The 18832-nt window shown below is 48.8% G+C and overlaps 2 protein-coding genes across 2 annotated transcripts; one reads left to right on the top strand and one right to left on the bottom strand.

The window, feature by feature from the left end:
* Positions 1–7050: 7050 nt before the first annotated feature.
* Positions 7051–9726, bottom strand: LOC103648913 (uncharacterized). Its single transcript, XM_023301784.2, has 2 exons — positions 7922–9726; positions 7051–7551 (listed from the first exon to the last, which is right to left on the bottom strand). The coding sequence occupies exons 1-2, from the start codon at positions 9651–9653 to the stop codon at positions 7439–7441; spliced, it is 1845 nt and encodes a 614-aa protein (XP_023157552.1). The 5' UTR covers positions 9654–9726; the 3' UTR covers positions 7051–7438.
* A 3011-nt stretch (positions 9727–12737) lies between these two features.
* On the top strand, positions 12738–18652 carry LOC118476357 (uncharacterized). The gene is made up of 4 exons (XM_035965342.1): positions 12738–16605; positions 16703–16866; positions 17252–17377; positions 18404–18652. Exon 1 carries the CDS (start codon positions 13408–13410, stop codon positions 15991–15993), a length of 2586 nt encoding a protein of 861 aa, XP_035821235.1. The 5' UTR covers positions 12738–13407; the 3' UTR covers positions 15994–16605; positions 16703–16866; positions 17252–17377; positions 18404–18652.
* The last annotated feature ends 180 nt before the right edge of the window (positions 18653–18832 follow it).

Below are 18832 nucleotides of genomic sequence, written 5' to 3'. Positions count from 1 at the left end.
TGAAAACACCCCCACCCTTGGGATAGCTAATGTTTTGTTATTAAGAACTTAGGAAAAATATGAAATCTACTGTTTGACATTTTTCAAATAACAATGTAGTAGAAAGTGCCTTTTTGACATTAAACTTTAGAAAATCATAACTAAATAACCACCCCTTAGCTTTCTGTGGTTTTTGGCACAGAAGCCTATTATTACTGTTAGATGCCAACAAAAATAACCTTTAAGACAGACCCCACCTCTAATTGAGAGTTGTAGTACAAAGTGGCCCATTTACCCAACTTTTATTATTTTTGTCTTAAGCCTAGCCTTTATATGTTGAGCCTCAAATTCTTAAAACAGGCTAGAATAGCAAATGGCAACCCACTGTAATTTTTACAGAATTTTTGGAAATTATTAAACCACTGTCGTAGTTCAAACCTACACTAGAAACCATAAGTAGAAATTAAAGAAATGAAAATGAATAATGGTAATTAGTGTCATCCTAAAACCCTTGTAAATTGCCCACTGAAATGTATAAATACAATACAAATCCACTATGTTTATCCTCAATAAAAACCTAAGCCTAAAAAAAAATAGGCATAACCCACTGGAAGCCCCGCATGACTAAGAAACCCTAAGTTACTTCTTGACTTAGTTTCTTTTAGCATAATGTTATTAAATCCTGCATAATCATGACATACATGTTCATTGCATTTCGATAGACTGTAACCTTGCTGATGGAGAGTACGTCCTCGTGCCGGAGCAAGGAGCTGCTCAGGAGGTAGCCCCAGATCCAACACCAGAGCCTGCACTAGAGGACCTGCCTGCCACTGCTTTGGAAGGCAAGCCCCGGTTTATGCATAACCTATTATTTATACTATTTTACTTCACTTAATGATTGTATGATTGATTGTGCACTTAGGTGTAGGAATTGTTTGAAACCCTAGTTGCATGATCTCAGGAATCCTTTTGAGATGAATACTAGTATGATAGGTCGAGTAGTTGCTTTATTTAATTAGGATCTCGGTAGAAGACGAGTGATTTTTCTAGCACTCGCGCGAGATCAGAATTTGGTTGTACCCACCTTCATACTATTATGATACTAGTGGTAGACAACAATCCATGGGGATTGGTTGTCTACGAGATGGGAAAATGGAATAAGGATTAATGTGCGGATACCTGTGTCAAGCATTTGAACGTACTAAACACATACCGAGAAATATGGTAAATCGGTAAGCCTAGTACCTGAGTGAACCTGCCCGCAGATTGCCCTCCTCACGCGACCTGAGACATGGTCTCCCATTCCGGTTATGGTGGGTACAAGTGCGGTCACTGCACGACGGCAGTCGGGGTCAGTGAGGCATTGTACGCCAAGGCGGTGAGCCCCTTTCTGTTGCCAGGGAATCGATGGGGACGGTTGATGTGTGTGGGGACGGAGTGCCCCTGCATATCGTGTGTTTAGGTTTACCTTGCAAGGATAAAAACTCGATTCGAATCATCTGCTTCTCGCAGCTAATGAGACTGCTTGATCCATTGTACTGCATTGAGTAACAAGTGGAAATATGATGAGTTGATATAAGTTGTTGATTGCTAATATTGCTTGCTACTATGTATGAGTAGATAGTACACTTTTAGCCTTAAGAGAGTCACACTTAAATTGACAAAGTTAAAACTTGACTTAGAAACTCAGCTAGTTCTTTTGACAACCAAACCCCACAGCCAAACAGCTGCATGTCTAGAGGTAGAGGAGTAGACTCTTCACACCGGGTAAGTCTAGCTGAGTATTAGTATACTCAGCCTTGCTTGTGGCATTATTTTACAGGTTCTCTGGAGGACATGGTTGCTGGAGTGACTTGGTCGTCCATCTTGCCACCGGGTTGGACTATCGAGTGGGACCCCGCCTCGGCTGAGGAGGAGCATGAGGAGTGATGGGACAGGCTTCCCCATCTCTCTGTTTAAATACCGTTAGTTTTATTCCGCTGCACTTCGAACAATGACAACTACTTTTGCAAAACTTCTATGATGATGTAATAATTTAATACTCTTTCATGCATGGTTTTATGCTTTATTGTATTTGCTCTGTGACTCACCATCGAGTGAGATTGTGGTACTTGATCCTGTCAGTGGCCGTGTCGGACTAGATCCGAGGGATTGACAGGTTATTCCCATTTAAGTGTGGTCTAGCCTCTGAGGCGGGACTTAGGCACTTAAGTTGGAATAATTCGGGCAGTTCCGCCACACGCCCCCTGTTCGCCCGGCGCGGCCCCCGGCGGCTCGGCCCCGGCGTAGCGCCCGCCCCGGCCCCGACCCCGGCCCACGGCGCGGCCCTGGCCCCGGCCCCCGGCGCGGCCTCGGCCCCCTGCGCGCGTCGTCCTGGCCCTTGGCTTGGTTCGCGTGGCCTCGCGCTTCCCCGTTTACCGCTAGCGCGTTCCCGCGTGCGCAAACCCGTGCGCGGTGATTATTTTTGGTTCGTAGCTAATGTCAAGCTCCGTTAGTTAGCATGCTGCGTCGCGCGCTTCGTCGCGCGACGGATTTGTCTAATTTCATATTCTATTGATGTGTTGCGTCGTGCGCTTCGTCGCGTGACGATCCATTTTAATTTCAGGTTGTTTAATGTGTAACGTCGCGCGTGTATTCACGCGACGTTCCGCTTTAGACTCAGTTTAATTGACGTATGCCGTCGTGTGTTTCGTCGTGCGAAGCTTAACGTCTCTTTATAATTAATGCAAAGTGTCTCGTTGTGCGCTCGGTCGCGCGACGAGTCGTGGATTTATTAATTCGATTTAGAGTGCTATGTCGCGCGTCTCGTCGCGCGACAATCTTTTTTATTTTATCTTCATCTGCTTATAATGATTAGACAGGAAACATGACTTTACTTTATGCTAAACGTAGTATCCAAATTGATTCCCTTCTATATAGCAAGTGGTTTAATCTATAATAATGTAACGTAATCGTTTCTCGACTGTCTCTTTTTCTCTTTCTCTCTTAACCTTAATTGCGAGCCCGCGTGGAACGTCTGTTTACTTACTGCATTCTATTGTATGGTGTACTGTTCGTTTGTATTAAATGTGTGGATGTATGTATGTTTGCGCTCGCATAGAGAACGATCCGGTTGAAGAGCTCGAAGAACTCGCAGGAGAAGCCCCTGAGCAACAGTCGGTTGGTGGAGGCAAGTGTCCCTTGACCTATCTCTGTCCTATTCATTCTTTAATTCACCTCCCGCATTACACATTTATGCCTAAGGATTGATTAGCTTTGTTATCCATGTCCTTGTTTACCTATTTGGGTTGGATTATTATTGTTTAGCTTTATGCTATTGCTCAAACTCTAATCAATGAACATGATGAGATTATCTATGATACGCTGTTTTCCCTTCTCTTATTATGATGTTGTACTTGTGGCCTTTAAGGGGGCTCGAGCGGTTTCTCGAGTGCCTCTCCGTAAGGACCTGTTCTATGGATGACCGCCCGGGAAAACAGTGCAACCATGAGGGTGGATGGGGTGCCCTTAGCTGAATAATTAGAGGATCCGGGGTGTAGTTCGCTTAGCCGTCGTGCCGTCAATGGGGCTCGGTGTATGCGGCTCGCTCTGCCAAGCTTGGGTTCGCTCCCTTGGGGAGGAGTGCGGTGCATTTAGGAAACCTAACGGGCGGCTACAGCCCCGGGAAATCTTTGTAAAGGCTACGTAGTGATGCCCTGCTAGGCCACCTAGGTAGTGGTCAATGGGGAGTAGCTCTCTCCGGGTAGAAAGGGAATCACGGCTTGTGGGTAAAGTGCACAACCTCTGCAGAGTGTTTGAAAACTGATATATCAGCCGTGCTCGCGGTTATGAGCGGCCAAGGGAGCTCCAGTGATTAGTGGTACTTGATCAGAGACACTTTGGTTTACAGGTGGCAATGAGACTGATGGTTTTGGTTATGTCTATGGTGCTGGTAAGTGGTATTCTTTCCGTTTGGAAAGGGTACATTGGGCTAATAACTTGGGTTAATGCTAAAACCTGGCTTTCTACTAGTAAATAATAATCTGACCAACTAAAAGCAACTGCTTGACTTATCCCCACATAAATCTAGTCCACTACAGCCAAACAGGATACTTGCTGAGTATGTTGATGTGTACTCACCCTTGCTCTACACACCAAACCCCCCCCCCATCCCCAGGTTGTCAGCATTGCAACCACTGCTCAGGAGAAGATGAAGTTGTGGAAGGAGACTTCCAGGAGTTCCAAGACTACGACGAGTTCTAGGCGTGGGTTAGCGGCAACCCCCAGTCGGCTGCCTGTGAAGGCCGCGTTTATCTACGTTTCTTTTCTGCACTTTGATTTATTATAAAGACTATGTGGATGTCTCAGACATATGATGTAATCGACTATTTCCCTTTTTAATATTATTTGAGCACTGTGTGAAGATGTCCATGTTATGTAACTGCTGTGTACGTGAATTGCTGATCCTGGCACGTACATGGTTCGCATTCGGTTTGCCTTCTAAAACCGGGTGTGACAGGCGCACTGTTTGATAGTGGATTGGACAGGTGCGTCGTCTGCAGGGTGGCCCTGACGCCGCCTGACAGCGGAGTGGACAGGACGCATTAAATGCTGAGGGGGCACATCGCCTGTCAGCAGGGTGGACAGGCGGCGTGTCCCTTCCGTAATAAATGTAGAGTCCGCGCGGTCTAGGGGCCTTACATCAGGCTCCGCATGCTGGCTTATGTCATGGGCAACGAGCCATGTGGGCGCATCGGGTCTCCGCCTGAGCGAGGAGCGCATGCGCAGTGTAAAGCCCGGCCACACATCAGCCCCGGACCCTTGCTCATGCCAGGGTTTCCCCTGTCCTAGGACCTTGTTGCGGCCCAGACCTTACTCGAGAGTCCCGGGCCACAATCGGGGGTCCGGGTTGTGCGTACAGGGGTCCGGCGCTCCCTTGCGGAGGTCCGGCTCGACTGACACATCCTAGATGTATCATCTTTCATTGCCATATGGTGCCCCCTTGATCTGCCCATGTGGTGGGACGAGCGCTGTTGACTGTGTGGCTAAGGAACGGCGTACGGGCATCGCGTCTTTATACTGTAGTAAGGGGTACCCCTGTTTCAGGGTACCGACAATTACATACATACCCATAGTGTTTACATAAAGGCCCATAGTGTTTACGCAGAGACATTGTTGTATTTTCCCTTTCTTTCTATCCTGCGCAAGTCTTGGACTTCTTCTCCTTCACTGGCTTGAGTTTGAAGCTTTTCTCCATTGCCTAAGCTACCGACTCCGGCTCGCACCTTCACTACTTGCACGTACGGGTGAAGCTTCTTTATATGTTGCTTCGATCGAAGGCCAGCTTCATCCAACCCTCATTATATACCGGAAACATATTTAATTATGCTAAAGTGTAGGCATTTTGAGAACCTTCAGCAAGGCAGGTCCCCAATAGTGTGTAACATAGAAGCATACAAAATAGGGCAGGACAAGAACCGCTCCTAGACTCAAGTCGGATTTGAACCCTGGGCTGTCCGGGATGCAGCCTCGGTCGCGGCGCAGGCGGTAACACGGCAAACAGGACGTACACAACGACCGGCAGCACGCGGACGCATAGGCAGGCCAAGGCGCGAGCCACCAGAGATGTTTCCTTGCAGTGTAGGCTACGGCTTAGGTGCCTAAATGGGCGGCCGAGCTCGACACGGCATGGGCCCGCTAAGGCACTAACTGTTATGTTCGACTACTTAATCGGGTTGTGTCGGGCTGGCCCGCGTGTCGTGGCCGAGGCGCAAGCACGACATGCTGGCCTGTTAGGCATGCCAGGCCGGCCCGTTAGCACATCAGACCCATACAACTTAATACCAATAAATAGTAAAAATCCCCAAAAAGGGTCGCACAAGCCAGGATCAAACCTTGGCCACTCTGGCTAGAGCCTTAGCCAAACGATGGTAACCGGTGCGACCACAATTTAGTTCACTACCGGAATCAGCTGCGCTCGGTAAAACCTGAAAAACACACGGCAAAGGTATCGGCCGTCAGCCCGACACTCGACAAAGGTAACGACTGTCAGCCATAGACGGCTGTTGACGGCTCTTTGCTGAGTGTCGTCATTCACTAAGTGTTCGGCACTCGGCAAAGCGGTCTTTGCCGAGTGTCTTCCTGTGCCGAGAGTCCTGCTCCCGGTAAACGTGGTCGTTACTGAGAGTAGGATTTTGCCGAGTGCGGCGCTCGACAAAGACGTTTTTGCTGAGTGCCGGACAAAAAGCACTCAGCAAAGCGCCGTATTCCGGTAGTGGTGGTGATATATGGAGTATTGTTATTGTAAATATATGTATACTGGTATTTTAAAATAAAAAATAATTGAGCCGGACCAGGCCGGTACTGTGTGCCAAGGAGGCGGCCCAAGCCCGACCCACTCCTCGTGCAGGACCGGCACGAGCCCATTTTCCAACATATGGGGTCATACAAAGGCTCTATTAAATAGTCGGCCCGACACGGCCCATCCGACCCATCTATAGGTTGCTGAAGCGCAGGATCCAAGCCACCAAATACAAAATGTGGCAAGGGGCAAGAGAATTGGTGCCGGGTCATGTCAAGAAAAAATTGTTGTCTTGTGTCTAGCCCATTTTTCTTTTCAATCAACTCAGTTGTGCGCCGTCTAGAATTTATATTTTAATACTTTCTAACACATAAAATTGTTCACTTGCTAAATATATATTTTTGTTCACGAGATTAGGTTTTATTTGCTAGGTTAGACTTTAAGTATTTTGGTTTGGTCATTATTTGCTAGGTTAGTTGATAAAATTATTTTTTATATTTATAGGGATAGGATACATAGATTTCTCATGAAGAACAAGAAGAAAAATGTTTCTAACAAAATTACATTTGAAGTATTGTATTTATATATTTCGTACTTGGCTTGTTTGGTCTATATTAATTAGATCATTTAGCTTTGTCTAATTTTAGCTAATAGCCCCCCTTTATATCTCATCCTGGATCTGCCGTGCCTGGACTCGTGTCCTAGTCCTAATATATAGTGGCACCCAAATAGAACCAAAATTGAATTACATTTCAATTATTAGCTAGCTAGCGTATCGATATGTGCAACACAACACAAAATGTTATCTCGGACATCCACAGCGCACAAAACAGGCTTTGTTCCTTACTTGGATCTGATGATGGTTCCTAGTGGACACATGTCCGAAACCATCATAAAGGTCGCATAACCCTGCACTACTTGTTGAGACGAATAAGAAGTGGCCTCTCGATCCCCCACTTAGGGCTTGTTCGGTTATTTTCAATCCATATGGATTGGAGGGGATTGATACGGATTGGGAGGGATTTTGACTTACTAGGGATTGAAACCCCCTCAATCCATATGGATTGGGGTAGAACCGAACAAGCCCTTAGGTAAGCTGGATATCTATGGTTCAGCAATTATCATGCATCAGCTTGTTCATCGGAGTCGGCAGCTTGGTCGTCGGTAGCCACCTCCTCCCTAATCCCTATCTGGCTGGCTCTTGATCTCCATCTGAGACAACAAAGCTGCTGTTTGGTCGAAATCAGATCCATCCGTTCCTTCGTCATTAGTCTCCCGAATCCCGCTCCGACCTGCAGCATGCATGCATAGAACAACAACAATCATCAGTTAATCCGATGGTGGATCAGCACGCAACTATCAATTAGTAGTATGCTGGTGCCAACCAGCATCATCGCAATGCAACATAGGAACACCAGTTCTATTGTTACGTGTGCATACGATCGGGATATATGATGTGCATGCACGCTGTGCATTTTCAATTGGAGTCGTAATTTGGCTCAGAATGTGCGTGTGCAATCTGAACATAACATATATAACATAACATCTACAAGAGTACTACTAACCGAAGCAACAAAATACCTGATCTGATGGCATGAGAAGTTAAGGATCGCTATTGCTTGTGCAGATTAATTAGCTATGTCGAGATAGTTAAGTACGTACCGGCTGGCGCATTGCCGAGATAGTTAATTAACATCACACTCGTCAACCTTGGTGGCAGCAACCAGGCATCAACGAAGCGGGAGGTCTGGAACCTGAGCTCCGCTTTATCCATGTCTACCGGGTATTCCAAGCGGCGCACGACCAGCTTGGCGTGTGCGTCTACTACGAAGAGCGTCCTGTTCAGGAAGAAGTAGAGGAGATGGGGGATGTTGGGGTCGACGAGGGCGAGCCAGGGCACCACGCCCGACGGCAGGACAGCGTCGGCGAAGATGTCGGCGAAGGTCGCCGTGTACTGGTGTACCCAGTAATGTCGGTTCTCCTGGCTGACGAGCGTGAACATGCAAACCCGAGGGTTCAACAAGGGCTGCTTGTTGGCAGCCGGAACAAAGGGGACTCCCTGGATCTCGACGTAGCGCAGCTTGCCGTCGCTGGGCCTGATGAGGCGTCGCTGGTGCACGAGCTCAAAGGGGCTGACGAGCTTGTCGAGCCTCGACATCTGGCAGCAGACCGGGAGTGGGATGAAGCGCAGGTGCAGGTCGGCGTTGTCGGCGAAAGGGTCACAAACATGCACGCCGCTGGCGATGTCGACCCACCAGAGGAGGCCGCCGTGGGCGATGACGCCGTCAACGCCCGAGGGCTCGTGGTTCGGGTGGGAGGCCAGCGTCCTGGCGGTCCACTGGTCGGTGCAGGTGGAGTAGCAGAGCAAGATCGTCCTCATGGAGGTGGGCTGCAGCTGGGCCACCATGTAGTGGCCAACGTGTCGCCGGTCGGCGATGAGGCCGATGCTTCGTCGCGGCAAGGTGCTGACGCCGAGGTTGGCTGGGACGTCGGGGAGGAGGGCGGCAGTGCGGGCGTGGATGTCGCAGAGGAAATAGGAGTAGTCCCAGACGCTGCCGCCGTGGGTAACCCGGAAGAGCAGGCGATCGGAGCAGGTGGAGACGACGTAGGGGAAGCTTAACGACCTGGGGCCCGGGACGATGCGCCCGGGCAGGACCAGGTAGGACGGCCTGAGCAGCGGGTGCTGCAGGGCGAAAACAAAGTCGGTGACGCCAGGCGCGAGCATCGATGCCCGCTCGTCTCTGGCGTCGAGGACGATGGGGATGGAGGAGAGTGCCACCCACGGGCGGGGCTGGAACTCGAGCGCCACGTCGCGCGCTGTTTGCTCACGGGCGCGAGACGACTCCCCCACATTGAACGACGACGACGCCATGGCTGGCGTGGCGCTGGGTGCGCTCTGCCTATGCCTGCGTTGTCGGCGGCGGCGTGGATGGGGCTGCGGCTGCGGTGCCACCCATGGGCGGGGCTGGAACTCGAGCACCTCGTCGCGCGCTGGTTGCTCACGGGCGCGAGACGACTCCCCCACATTGAACAACGACGATGCCATGGCTGGCGTGGCGCTGGGTGCGCTCTGCTTCTGCCTGCGTCGTCGGCGGCGGCGTCGATGGGGCTGCGGCTGCGGTGCCACCCACGGGCGGGGCTGGAACTCGAGCACCTCGTCGCTCGCTGGTTGCTCACGGGCGCGAGACGACTCCCCCACATTGAACGACGACGATGCCATGGCTGGCGTGACGCTGGGTGCGCTCTGCTTCTGCCTGCGTCGTCGGCGGCGGCGTCGATGGGGCTGCGGCTGCGGTGCCACCCACGGGCGGGGCTGGAACTCGAGCACCTCGTCGCTCGCTGGTTGCTCACGGGCGCGAGACGACTCCCCCACATTGAACGACGACGACGTCATGGCTGGCGTGGCGCTGGGTGCGCTCTGCCTCTGCCTGCGTCGGCGGCGGCGGCGTGGATGGGGCTGCGGCTGCGTCTGCAGCTCCGGCTCGGCAAGGTGGCGAATTAGTTTGGTTCGTTTCGATCCATGTCGCTGCTGGTTTATTCAAGCAGGCAGCCAAGTCGGTTGCGGGCGTGGCCGCGTGTGTTCTGCGCGGTATGTACTGCATCCCGGGGCCGACGTTCCAGTTGTACTATATAATGCTTGCAGGCGATTAAATAAAGTAAACAAGAATTATTTATCTCATTCATCTCCTTTTCCTCTCAAATATCACCTCCTTCACCATCAGGCTGCCGGGCAAAAACCCCGACGCCATTAACAGTCGAGGCTACAAACTCTGTAGTCGAGGCCTCGCTGTCTCAGGTGCCGATGCCCTTGATAACCTCGTATACAGGAGATCCTCTTCGTCTAGGCCAGTCGTTCTCATCACGTTCGCAACACCATCCCCAATGATCGTGCCTCCGAAGGCCGATCCCTCACTCGCACGGGCGGTGCACGGCTTTCTCGGCCTAGTCGGCTACTATCGCAAGTTCGTCAAGGCGTTCGGGGCCATCGCCTCGCCCCTCACCGCTCTTCTTCGCAAGGAGGGGTTCGCCTAGGCTGAGGCAGCTTTCACGACACTCAAACCAGTTATCACCACAGTGTCGGTACTCGCGCTGCCCGACTTTGGCCAATAATTCGTCGTTGAGTGCGACACCTCACTCACGGTTTTGGTGTCGTGCTCCTCCAAGACCAGCACCCGGTGGCGTTCTTCAGCAGGCCTGTTGCACCACGACATCGCTCCCTAGCGGCGTATGAGCGTGAGCTTATTGGCCTCATCCTCGCCGTGCGCCACTAGAGACCATACCTTTGGGGGCACCGCTTCCTGTACGCACTGATCATTTCAGTCTCAAATTTTTGCTCGACCAGCGCCATGCCACCATCTCGCAGCACCACGGGGTGGGCAAACTATTGGGCTTCGACTTCATAGTGGAGTACAAGGCGGGCAGCACCAACACAGTGGCCGAACTCTATCCAGGCGCGATACAGAGGAGCCGGTGCTTCTTGCCATATTCAGCCATACCTTCAACTTCTTTGATCGTCTTTGCCAAGCTCATGACACCAACCCTTCTTGTAACACCCCTGGTGTTACGAGAACTAAAACCTTGGCATGTCATCATATGCATCAGCATCATTTTGATTGATACACCTAGAATGCATTTCACTAGGTCAAAATTTTCAAACCATATGTGGTGTGTTATCTTGTTGAGAGCCAAAGGAGTTTGAAGAGTTAGTGAGTGGTCGAGTGAAAGCAAACTACTTCCAAGCTAAAGATGTCTTGGCCATGAAATCCAAGTACTAAAATTGAACTTTGAGGTGAAGTGTAATCTTGCTTTAAGTAAGGGATCAGACTGGTGAGATTTGTCTGGAGAAAAGCAATCTCAAATGAAACACTAAAGTAGCCCAAAAGTGGAATTTTAAATCTAGAGAGAATTTGCTAAAGATCCATATATCAAAGTTGTAGAGTTTGGAGAGCTGAACAACTTTCATGTATGGAGAACTCCATGTTTTAGAGGAAAAGTTGGAGTAAAATGCTTAAATCAATTTTGAATCAGATTTGAAGTTTGCTGAAAATAATATCAACTAGCTGTTTTTGGATACAAATTTGCTTAGACAACCTGTCCCTAAAACCATGTGAAACTGGGTGTAAAACTAGTCCAAAATGGGGTTGTAATACTTGTGGAGTTTCAGACTTAGTGCAATCTCTGAAACTGAAGATTTTATATTCTGAAGCAACCTTGGAGGCCTGTTAGTGGCTGATACATACAGCTATGGGTTAAAGTTTATGTACCAAGGTGGAATACCACATGTTGGTGTATAAGTTGGGTTAAAGGTTATGCCCCTAAAGATGTATGGAACTGGGAGAAACAATGGCCCAAAGATGCAATGTGCTGTTCTGGATTTCAGACTTGGTGAAAAACCAGAACCTGAAACTGTGTGTTTTGGTGCAATTTGGAAACCCTTTTGAGTTTAATCCATAGAGTTTTGAGCCATACTCCTTGTGTCAAAGTTGAAGAGTGTATATCAGTGAACAAGTTCCTTTGAGTAAGGTTGGCTTGGTACTGCATAAAAAGTGGAGCAATAGTTGCTTAAAATAGGGGCTGTCAGACTTCTAGATTTTTCAGATTTTGCATAGTGTCTGAATTCTAAATCAGTGTTGGGAGTGCTGTTTGGGGAGCTTGTTCTGCTTAATCAATAAGGTTTTGGACTGAAGTTTTTGTAGAAAGTTTGAAGACCATATGTTAGTGAATAAGTGCCTTTAAGTATGTTGGGTGTGATCCCACACCAAAAGTGAAGTAATGGCTGTCCAAAGTTGGACTTTCAGTCTGCGGTGACAGAAGGTTATTCAGTCAACTGTAGCTTTGGTCCAGTGTGATTTTCCAAATTTTTGGAGCTATTTTGTGACTAATCCTTGGAGTATTAAGCCATATCATTATAAGCAGAGTTGAAGAACATATATTAGTGTGCAAGTTGATGTGGGGAGGTAGCTCTGTCTCTATGAAGAAATGGGAGCAAAAGAAGGATGAATCTGGCTCTGCAGTCGAACTGAAGAAGTTCAGAGCAGTTAGTGTAGTCTGAAATTTCAGACTAGAAATAGTAACTGGCAGAGACTGAATCTCAGTGTTGGTGCTCAGTTTAGAGTCCCTGTGCAGCCAATCCCTGTGGTTTTTGAATTGAGAGTTTTGTAGCAAAATGGGAGATCATGTATAGGTGCATAAATTCCTTTAAGTCATTTGGACCTGGTACTACATAAACTTAGGAGAAAAGGGGTCGCAAAATGGCTCTGTCAGACGTTAATGGCTGTTGATTGGTTCAGATAAGGAAGTTCGAGCTCAGAGTAATGTACCCCACTTGTGGGTACTCTAGATTTGATTGTAGGTCTTTTTAGCCTATACAAACTACAGTAACCGGGAAAAGCTATGTTTACTGAATAATCTTGGGGCAATGAAGTGGGCATGTTGTGTTAAGAATAAAGAGAAAGGGGGAGCTGAACTTGAGGTTTCAGTCGAGTAAAACAGCAGGAGCAGTTTCAGAATAATCTGATGGAAGTATCTCCATCCACCAAATTGATATAGGGAATTCTAGGATATGCCAGCCCAAAAGAGACTTATGAGAAAGGAAAGTTTATTGTCAAAAATTCACCACCCCGAGGATAGATGCAGGAAGGGTGTAAAGCCTATCTCTTGGATGATTCAGCTGCTTCACTGTTGATGAGGTGTCATACATGCAGTAAAGGTGTGCTGGACTTTTTCCCTGAGCTTCCACCTTGCGTGGTAAACATGCAGGTGTGTGTTGGGGATTGTTAATTCGCATTTTCCCTCTGAAATATGTTAGGGACTGCCGGCCCAATAGCCCATGGTGCAGCCCAACTATCTGATGTCTTGTGCTACAAAGGAGCAAGGAAACATAGCAGCAGGGAATTATTCAGAGAACAGACTCTTGGTTATTATGCTTCTTCTTCCTTAGCGTCTTCCTCTTGTACCCAGATCCACATTTCCTGTGCTTCTAGATTCTTCTAGTGTCTTTCTCTAGTATCTGATCACCTGCTTGCTGTCTATCCTATATTCTGTCTCAAATCATAGTTTGTGTTGGAGTGAATTGAGTGTGAGTTCGTCCTCGAGATTGAGTGCTGTTAACAATTGGTATCAGAGGAGTCGATTCTCGGTTAGCTCCAATGGATCCCGCTGCCCTCAAGTTCCTCCTCGACGAGATCAACAGAAGGTTCGACGAGGCAGATGCCCGTGTCAACCGGCTCTTCGACAAGCTGCAGCAGCCCGCCCACCTTCTGGGGTCATTGCCCTCCGCGTCATTCGATCTCCCAGCCACCCCGCTCAGCGTCGACCACTTCTCCGACGCATCCGCCAGCGTGCCGGCCACCCCCGCTGCGGCTGTTGAGGCCGTCGTCATTGTCGACAACTGGGGCGGGTGCTTCGATGACAGAGAGCAGTACTGTACGGCGCCATCCGTCGTCGCCGACAACTGGGGAGGGTTCTTCGGTGGCGAGGATCTCGATCTGCCAGGAAGCACTTCCTTCCCCTGCAACAGCGAATCGGGCGCCGTCCCTACCAAGGCGCTCGTCACCTCCACCGACCCCGACGCGCCGCTTGGCTCGGGCGCCGACAGCATCCCCACCCATGTCGGCGAAGGGGCCCTCGAGCCAGGCCATGGCGATGTGGCCGTAGGCGGTCTCGTTGAGTTGGGCGCAGTCCCAGTTCCGGTGGAGGCCACAACCCGACGCCGAACCCCGACGCTCAGCTTCGCTGGGAACTACTCGCAACACGCCCTCACCATCTGGAGGCCCTCCTTCATGCAGCAGATCCGCTTCGACGCCCACACCCCGCTCCGGGAGGCCTGGGAGATCGACGCGCACATGCAGTCCGCGGTCAGGGGCCCGGGCGCCTTCAATGTCTACGGCCGAGCAGGCGAGCACCCTGCTCCCTGGACGGATCCACCAGGACCTCTCGATCGAGCTCCAGCAGTAGGCACCTTCCAGATCGAGCTCCAGCAGCAGGCGCAGGTGCGCAGCGATCAATCAGCGAGCAGGACGAGCGGCAGGGGAGAAGCACTCGAGTCGAGAGCAGATCAGGATGTTTGTGAAGATCGACCGCACGACGCCCAGACTTCCGCTGTCGAGGAGGCCATGGCCGCGGGCGCGGGAGACCCCGGGCAGCTCGACCAACTCTTGCTGCTCGACCCCTACGCCGAGGACGACATCACCAACTACTGCGTCGAGTTCCATAATGCTGTCGTCACTACCATCTACTCCTCCATCATCATCAAGCCGGAGACGGGCAGCAGTAGCAGCTCTTCCTTCGCGTGTTCGACCAATTGTCCCAGCCAGGCACTGCACAACATTGGTAAGCCCAGTCTGGTAGCCGTGGTGACTATTGCAGGCACACCTTCATCTACTTTGATTGATGCTCAAGTGGTGCTCGGTGAAATGCAACCAAGGGAACATAGCACTTTGATGACAGCCACCATTGAGTTGCGCTTCATTTTATGGTATTTTTTCATTCTGGACCTGGTTGCTTTACAACAAAGTCCACCATGGCCACAACCCGTTAAATCACTGGTAGTAGTCGGATACATCCTGCCAAAGCCTCCTTGGTTAGCATTTGATCGAGGCAATTTGTTCAGAATTCATTACACCTGCAGTACTAGAAGTGCTTCCTTACAGTATACATTGCAATTGTCACCTGATGCTGGGAATATTCAGAATCAATGTTTGGATTTGTGTTTAGTAAATTTAATCACTGGGTCAGCACTGAACGTCAGGGTTCAGCAGCTGCTTGTTTCTGTTGGCTCCCCTAGCAATGCTCTTGTGCTCAAGATTCCAATTCAGGGTGTTGTGGATGCACTTCATAGGAAAACACTCCAGGGCACAGGTCTGAATGAAGAGCAAATGAGACAGGCTAGCGTCGCAGACAATGGTCATCGTCAGCTAAACAAGATACTTGTTGACTTGGATCAAGATAACATTACTGCTAAGAATTATGCAATTGCATTTTACACAGAGAAGCACATTCAGATTCCATGCTTGGGCGGTGAACACGAAGTTACTTTCTTCCATGAGTATAGAGATTCAGTTGAACGGGTGTTTGTTGATCATCCCTCGTATCACAGACCTGGAAATTTATATGGAGCTAAAGTTGTTCTTCTTGGGTTCCAACATTATGCGGTCATGCTTGGTACAACTGTGATCATACCAACTGCACTTGTTCCACAAATGGGAGGAAAATATGAGGACAAAGTTGTGGTTATCCAGACATTGATGTTCGTTGTAGGTATGAACACCCTACGTCAGAGTTTCTTGGGTACCAGGTTGCCTGCAGTGACTGGCGGGTCATACACTTTTGTTCTGTATACCATTTCTATCATCCTTGGTGGACGTTCTGCTAATGAACCTAGTTCACACATTAAATTTCTGGGCATCATGCGTGGGACACATGGTGCGTTGATTGTGGCTTCAGCTTTACAGATTATAGTTGCCTTCAGTGGCCTTTGGTGTAATGTTGCCAGGTATCTGAGTTCACTTTCAGCTACTCCTTTGGTGGCACTAGTTGTATTTGGACTGTATGAGTTAGAAATTCCAAGAGCAGGGAAAATAAAGGCTTTGTCCGTTGATGCAGTAATAGTGTTTGGATCACAAAGGATTCCTCAGGTCATTCATTCAGTTATGTGGATCATGTTCATCCTTTTTAGAGTCATCTGGTGCTTGCAATTTTCCTGGGATCCTGGTGGAAGTAATTGGTGGAAGTAATGTTACACATCGGCTTGAGGGCAAGCCGCATTTTAAGAAAGGGGGAATGTTAGGGACTGCCGGCCCAATAGCCCATGGTGCAGCCCAACTATCTGATGTCTTGTGCTACAAAGGAGCAAGGAAACATAGCAGCAGGGAATTATTCAGAGAACAGACTCTTGGTTATTATGCTTCTTCTTCCTTAGCGTCTTCCTCTTGTACCCAGATCCACATTTCCTGTGCTTCTAGATTCTTCTAGTGTCTTTCTCTAGTATCTGATCACCTGCTTGCTGTCTATCCTATATTCTGTCTCAAATCATAGTTTGTGTTGGAGTGAATTGAGTGTGAGTTCGTCCTCGAGATTGAGTGCTGTTAACAAAATAGCCCCAGCCCGACCTCCATTAAGCCAACTCTTGTTATGCTAGTTTGGAGCCCAAACTGAATTGCTTGTGCTCTCGACGATTTCCTGGTTTCCCCACTGTGCCTCCCTCGTGCAGCAGCAGTAGCGCTCGGCTCAGCTCCCTTCCTTTATCACACAAAGCCCCACTTTGTCGTGCCTCCACCCTGCTTGGCTTTCCCCATCGTACGTGGCTGCTGAGCACCTCGCCGAGGCTACAGCAGCGCTCAGCACAGGTCTTCCCTGGCGCCTGCCTCATGGGTTCGCCGTAGATTTTTTTTTTGGAACTGCCGACCATGTACTTAGTATTATTGTTGTCATTATCCCCTGCAGCTCCGGCCCGCCGGCGGTTTTCTCTACTCGACCTCCCTCATCGCTGCATCTGGACATACGCTGCTGCTCGCCGCGCTCCCTGGTGTGCGAGCTTGCCGGCACCCAGTCCTCCTCTCCACGTCAGAGTCCTTACCTCACCATCAAGACATCGTCGTCGCGCCGTCGTACGTTATCTAGCTCCTTAGCACAGCACCGTCCTCCAACTCGACGTCTTTGCGTCCGTAGAACTTGCTGTCGTCGTTGGGTAACTGCACCTTGGTGATTGGCATGGTTGCGTGTGTGTTTGGATTAATCGTAGCATAATTTTATGTCCCGGGAAAGATTGTCCGCGACTGTTTATAACTGGCTTGTGGTTCACACCATCAGCTTGGGCTTTGTGATGTGCGTGTGAATCGTAGTGGTGCGATCAGTGGATGAAAGGAATTAGTTGGTGAAGAAACAAGTTTACATAAAAGACCATTGATTTTGGTATAGTCTAGAGAGTTGTTTTGCTATCTTCTTTGCAAATTACAAAAGCATAAGCATTCATATTCATATCATTTCGTGTAGAGCTCCCAGAAAAGGAAGTTGAAATTCAAGAAGTGGTTCCTGAAGAGGAGTCTGCTCCAGTGTTGTAGATCCAGTGGTGGAGTCCCATCTAACTGTAGAAAGGTTTTGGATCTTTTCTGCAACAAGGCAAGCCCCGGTGCATTTGCCACCTCCCTTGTGTTTACAAAATTTTTATCACTTATATGATGCATTAGGTTATAGGAGTTGATTGATTAAACACTTGATGCATTACCATCCTTGAAAGGTTGATTGCCACACCTTGTCACCTGTTTTATAAAAGCTAGAGATGCTTAGTCATGCTGATAGACTAAGAAAAATGTTTTTGATATATGACTCATGTTTTTACAAAAAAGAAAATGGGCTTGGGATAATGAAGGCATCAAGACGTTGATAAATTCATTATCCAGGCATGACCCCTCTGTCAGGCGCCAAAATTTTGAAATAGTTTAAAATGGGACCAGACACTGAGCAGGAAAGGTCGCCCGTCTGTGTCGATTAAGGACCGTACCGATTGTTAGCCTGATGATCTAGGACCTTTTAACTGGCCACATACCTCGTCATGGGTAAGCCTGAACCCGGCTATTCCATACGTGAAAAGACAACCGCGCACTGGGCGTGGAAGATGGTGGGAGTAGCAGTTACCCTCCTGGCAAGAGGCTGAATGGTAGGGTAATGTGCTCCCGGGTAGCGCGGACCAGTTCATGTAGTGGAGGATCCGTGGGAATGATTGACATATGCAAGGGTTAAGTGCTACATATGTTGTGTGGTTGGAGATCCCCAGCTGGGTATTAATCGATTCGGATCGCCGTTACTTCTCGGATATGAAGACTGGATCGCTGCCCTTCATCGTAGATAACAAGCGAAACAAAATTTGGATTTTAAAAGCAACCTAGTGTAGGTCAAATGAATGATCTAGATTAGGAAAATGCTAGATTCAGGCTAGAAGATTCAGGTAATAAACTAACTTGTGAAATAAAACTTGGCTTAAGGACCCACTTCTAGTAAACTTTACTGCAAAATGAGTCCTTGAACTTTGATGAGCTTTACCTTGATTCCCAAAAGCCAGCATACCCTTGAGAGTCTTTTTTTTAGTCGGGTAAGTCTTGCTGAGTAATTGCGTACTCAGGGTTTTATCCCTTGTTGTTTTTGTAGGAGAAGTTTTATTCCCTTATCTTTGGGTTAGTTACTTCATGTGGAGGACTTGAAGCTTAGAAGGTTTTTTTTATATATCTCTTATGGAAAGGCTTCACCCTTCCAATTATTGTAGTTAAGTTATGCCTTCAAGTACTATCAGAACTTGTAATAAATACATCTCTTTCTACCATGTAAAACTTGAGTTCTGGAATGTAAAGTGTACTTTGTAAAAGTCTTCCGCTCTATCTCCAATGTGTGTGTATCAAATGTGATTACTGTGATATACCTGTTATGTTGGAGATCCTTGGGATGATGAGTTCCAGTTGGCGAACTCGATATCCTTGTTAAGTTATCCGGTACACGTGCACAACCATCTGAGGCCATTAAGGCAAGGATTGGTGCATGTGGACCTAATAACTTGGGAGGGCTGTCACAGCGTGGTATCGG

Source organism: Zea mays, chromosome 2, assembly GCF_902167145.1.
Source record: "Zea mays cultivar B73 chromosome 2, Zm-B73-REFERENCE-NAM-5.0, whole genome shotgun sequence".
Classification (NCBI taxonomy): domain Eukaryota; kingdom Viridiplantae; phylum Streptophyta; class Magnoliopsida; order Poales; family Poaceae; genus Zea; species Zea mays.
Note: the sequence above shows the minus strand (reverse complement) of the source record. Positions and strands in the feature narration are given on the sequence as shown.

Bases quoted from the DNA above. Each gene is read 5' to 3' on its own strand.
- LOC103648913 (XM_023301784.2), bottom strand. From the start codon at position 9,653: ATGACGTCGTCGTCGTTCAATGTGGGGGAGTCGTCTCGCGCCCGTGAG. The intron at 7,552-7,921 runs GTACGTACTTAA...TGCATGCTGCAG, and splicing joins TCTCGGCAATGCGCCAGCCG to GTCGGAGCGGGATTCGGGAG.
- LOC118476357 (XM_035965342.1), top strand. From the start codon at position 13,408: ATGGATCCCGCTGCCCTCAAGTTCCTCCTCGACGAGATCAACAGAAGG.